Source organism: Priapulus caudatus, unplaced genomic scaffold (genome assembly GCF_000485595.1).
Source record: "Priapulus caudatus unplaced genomic scaffold, Priapulus_caudatus-5.0.1 Scaffold20, whole genome shotgun sequence".
In the NCBI taxonomy this organism is placed as follows: domain Eukaryota; kingdom Metazoa; phylum Priapulida; class Priapulimorpha; order Priapulimorphida; family Priapulidae; genus Priapulus; species Priapulus caudatus.
This window is the reverse complement of record NW_014577081.1, coordinates 662,727-667,302: the sequence shown is the minus strand read 5'-3', so window position 1 is coordinate 667,302 and position 4,576 is coordinate 662,727. Positions and strand designations below refer to the sequence as shown.

The 4,576-nt window shown below is 43.2% G+C and overlaps 1 protein-coding gene across 1 annotated transcript in view; it reads right to left on the bottom strand.

The window, feature by feature from the left end:
• Positions 1-282: 282 nt before the first annotated feature.
• LOC106812092 (uncharacterized protein F54F2.9-like) overlaps positions 283-4,576 on the bottom strand; it is an 18,473-nt gene continuing 14,179 nt past the window's right edge. The window contains exons 8-11 of the mRNA XM_014815866.1: positions 3,402-3,526; positions 2,602-2,788; positions 1,808-2,181; positions 283-1,527 (exon numbers count right to left, since the gene is read on the bottom strand). Coding sequence (XP_014671352.1) covers positions 1,456-1,527; positions 1,808-2,181; positions 2,602-2,788; positions 3,402-3,526 — 758 coding nt within the window. The 3' untranslated portion in view covers positions 283-1,455. The remainder of the gene's footprint in view (positions 1,528-1,807; positions 2,182-2,601; positions 2,789-3,401; positions 3,527-4,576) is intronic.

Genomic DNA, 4,576 nt, shown 5'->3' with positions numbered 1-4,576 from the left:
GAGAGAGAGAGAGAGAGAGAGAGAGAGAGAGAGAGAAAGAAAGAAAGAGAGACAGAGAGGGGGATGAGAGTTATTTTCACGTTCTTGCTCATTCCTATGCTTGGCTGACCGGAGAAAATCAATGGCCCGCACTTACTGCGAGCCAATGTTACCATGTACCGCCATCTGCCGGCACGCAGTCCATCGAAATACATTAGGCTATCCAAACTTTCACTAAAATGCGTAGGAGCATGGTATTACTTTGGCGTTGGCATACTACAATATATTACATTAGCATGGCAATTGCTTAAAATCTTTCTGTTTATTACAAAATTAATAAATATAATGTATCATTTAATCATTGAAAATGGAATTGATAACGATTACAATCGATTACATTGCAAATCGCGTAGCAGTTGGTATACGCAATTACAGTACAAATCTAGCACCAGCCTACTCATGGACATACACCTTCAGCTCATTCACAATGCCACAAGTTAATCTATATATACAGATATTACGTAATACGTAAGAAAATTCATAACACGTCTCGACTCATTCCTGACAGCTCGCAGAATACTGTATTAAATACCCGATCACGCACCGTACCACATATAGCTGCATAATTACTTTTCTATATAATTTTCTATATTAATTAAACCTCACTATATGCTACCGAATCAAAAATCACTAACCAAGGTAATAATAAAAATTCTGAAATTTTCATAATCCGCAATGTAGAAAAAACCGCGTTCGAAAGTTCAGATGTACTACAAAATGTGTAATAATATCACATTGCAATGCTACACCTATCATAACTTTTTAAGTTATTTAAAGTTTCTACTTCATAAGAAAGTGCATTTCTGTCAAATTGTTTTGCAACTAACACCTTGTTCATAACAAATTACAGAACAAAATGTAATAAATTTTTGATTAAAAACTTCTATAATATGCTCAACACAACATAGGTCGTACATAGAAATACTACAAGCTTTATGAAACAACTCGCATTATGAACACATTATAACAACACTTTATGAACCATTTGCATGCAGGGCACATCGCATCATTCATGGTCACACTATAATGAGCAAGCAAAGACCTGCATAGCTAATCACAGTATCCATGAAATCGGAGTTTCATGTTTGTGAAGGTATATACGTTTTATTACATAATACACAACTTATAACACGAGATAGCTGGATAATGATTTTTTTTTCCAAACATATTAGCTGTAATGAACACAATTTAGGGAATAATGATGTGATTTGTGGATTTTTGTGTGACGTGAAAACTTCACCAGAAGCTTTATGCAAATTATGCATTAAAAATGTGTAATATACAATGACATCAGATCATGCTTGAAGACCAGTGATTTCACTGGTTTCAGTTTATACCAACCAATACGACTAGCAGAGAGATTCTGCATCAATGACACCGTCCTTCTCCTCAAAAGAAAATCGCTCAACATGGGTGCTATGAGGAATGCTGCTGCTTCTTTTTCCTTACCATCTCTGCTAGCAGTTTATACCGGGCCATACAATGGTCCTGAAAGCATAATATGAATGAACGAATAGGTGTTTGGAGACACTAATACTATATATAAAATGTTTGCCATAAATATTATGAAATGTTACGGTGGCAACCACGGTACGATTTTAAAAAGATAAGAACACACTTTGTATGGAAACACTAAGGTTCCACTGATGGTACTTATGAGACTCAAGGATAAGAAGATACACACACAAGCACAACAACATCAGCAATAACAGTAACGATGACGACAAGAAAAACAACTGCATGTTCCCCAAAAAACTTATCAACTTACTGGTTTTTTGCTGGGCACAGCCTCTGCAATCCTCATCCACCTATCAGGCGTCCCTTTTGGGAATTTCACCAATGCGCACTCCAATAATTTTTGTTCAGGCCGAGTCCACTCCACAGCACTGTCGCCTGATAATTTAGACGTTGACCTGCTCTGCACCTCTGCTGGTGCCACCTGCTGCTGACTGACGTCATTAGTGCTGCATGGGCCCGACACGGCGGCGGCAGTTTCAGCTTCACGCGGTTTCATTTTTCGAATGCGTAAGCTGGATCCGTTCGGGGCAGACTGGGTCTGTACGTGCTCTGAGTGGGATCGTTCCAGGTAGGTCTCCAACTGATCGTCCCTCACCAAGGAATGCCCTTCTGTACCCGTGATTCCTAAGGAAAATTATCAGAAGTGAGGTAAAGTCTCACAAAAGAACTTTTGTGGTGGCAAAACGTCACGTTTTAGCTACCGCGCTGTCTCGAATAACGAGCCTCAAAATGTGGGCTATGTATGCAACATTTAAGGGAATGTGTGAGGCCCCAACTACAAATGCCACTTTCAAGATGTTAGGCTCATGAATAATGACTGTGATACACACCAGTACTGACTTTATATCCCATGTACACATACAGTATATAAAGTTGATTTTCACATGCCTTTGCACGATCCATTTCTAGCCAGAAACTCCTTAAATCAGCTTCAGCTTTAGCTTAGTCTATACTTCCAGGTGACATATATGGTGTGAATGAATACAAGTGTTATTTTAATACTCTTTAACATAACTAACTACCATGCTGTCGTTATGACGATACCTTGCATGGAGTTTGTGACGTTCATCGAGTAACCACGGCTACGGAGCTGCTTGGCGTGACATATGACGTCGTCTGTGTCGCGATGCATTGCCATGGCGATCTTCTCCCAACGTTCATAAATGCCGATCGGGTACTTGACCATGAGTTTGCAGAGCTGTGCAAAGTCTGCATCTGTCCACTGAGTCGTCTGCAGCATCACACACACGAGACATCTTCAGCTACCACTGAATGCTGTACTGCGCAAACCAACTTGCCTTAACATACTCGAAAAAAATCTAAATGATTTTTGTGCCTTACTAGAACTACTATAACAAGAATTGTGCAAAATAAAATATACTTCTAAATAACTTCCAATTTAAAAAGGGGCAGTATACCTCACCCTTTAACAGAAAAACAACAAGACTGCAGTAAAGGTTGGGGCTCTTTATTCTGGCATTCTGTGCTTTGGCAACCTGATTGGTCTGGCATGTTTTATTCCGTCTGTTAAGCTTTATATTGTAGGTGCATGAAACAATTATAACCCTTTCTGGCAGGAATCGTAGTTCCTATTTTAAGCCTCATTCAACCTTTTACGCCACCGCAATATGTATGTAGAGTGATCTGGCAGGCCTTTGCATTAGTATCAGCCAACTGTTTACACTGTGGCTACTTAGAGGGCAAATTCTGTGGTCCAGGATTTACTGTGGTCTGGCACTTGTCAGGTGCCAGTGGTGCAGCACTAAAGAGTTTTAAGCTTCAAGCATGACTATGCGACACCGCCGCATGCTTATCTGCCGCTGCCGTCACACGCACATGCTCACCTTGTTGGACTCGCGCACAGCGCCGTCGGCGATTGTTGGCATCTCCGTCACAGCGACGGGCGTCATCTCCACCATCTCAGTCGGAGAGACATCCTTGACGTACGCCCGCGGTCGCTTCACCCTCACTGCGTCACGTAAAACATGGCATGAGCAACGAAACATCGACAGTGCAGGAACAGTGGGGAAGGTGCAGTGGGTGTTCTTCGGCATGTGGGAGAAAGGTGATGTTGACATATGAGAATGGTTTTTAAGATGTACACGAAAGTTAAAGACCAAAGTTGTTAGGATTAAATAGTATTCAAACTTTTTAGGCTTAATGCAGGGAATAATTTTCCCGGTATCGCATCGCAATTCGCGATGTATTTTCAGCCATTTGCTACGCATATTTTTTTTACGCGCTTCCGTGATGACCCGCAGCGTGAACACGCGTGTGCGTGACTTACCGTGACGGTTCAGACGTGCGTTCGCACACGCAACGCCGATAACGTTGCTCTCCATGGAGTCACAATAATCCGGCGTGTCGCACAATCACGTGACACGGGCCCGTCGGCACATCGCCGTGAACGCCGACGCGACACTGCGATTATATATATACATATAGATCGATGAAGAAGGAGTCTATGCTAGTGTAAAATACAGCGATTCGCCGCGGTCGCAACGTTGAGCAACATCGTAGAACCACTGAACACATGCACTCACTGTTTTCTCTCTGAGTGTGCGAGGGAGAGAGTAGAGCTAGCAGTGGTAGAGCTAGCAGTGATGAAACTAGTATAGTGGCTTCGCTAATTGTCCGTAGATCTAGCTGCGGTAGAGCCAGCGAATGTAGAGGCAAGCTGTATCGTGTGCTATAGTTGCGAACCACACAGCTGCAGGAGACCTCCCTAGCAACGCCGATCTCTCGCACGCTGCCTCGAAACTCGCTACTCCCAACGTCGGAAGCACAGCAGCGGACGTGCAGCGGCGCGCGCGCGCACAACGCACGGTCCCCGCGTGACGCCTCTAACGCCAGTCACGGAGCTGACGGTTAGCAGCAAGTTAGTCTCCCGCTCGCACTCATCCGCGTTGGTTTGAGCAGCGAGCAGCAGAGAGACAAAAAGCGAGCACGGAAGAGCGAGAGCGAAAGAGAGAGAGAGAGAGAGAGAGAAAGAAGAGAGAGAAAGGGTAAGAGAAGAGAG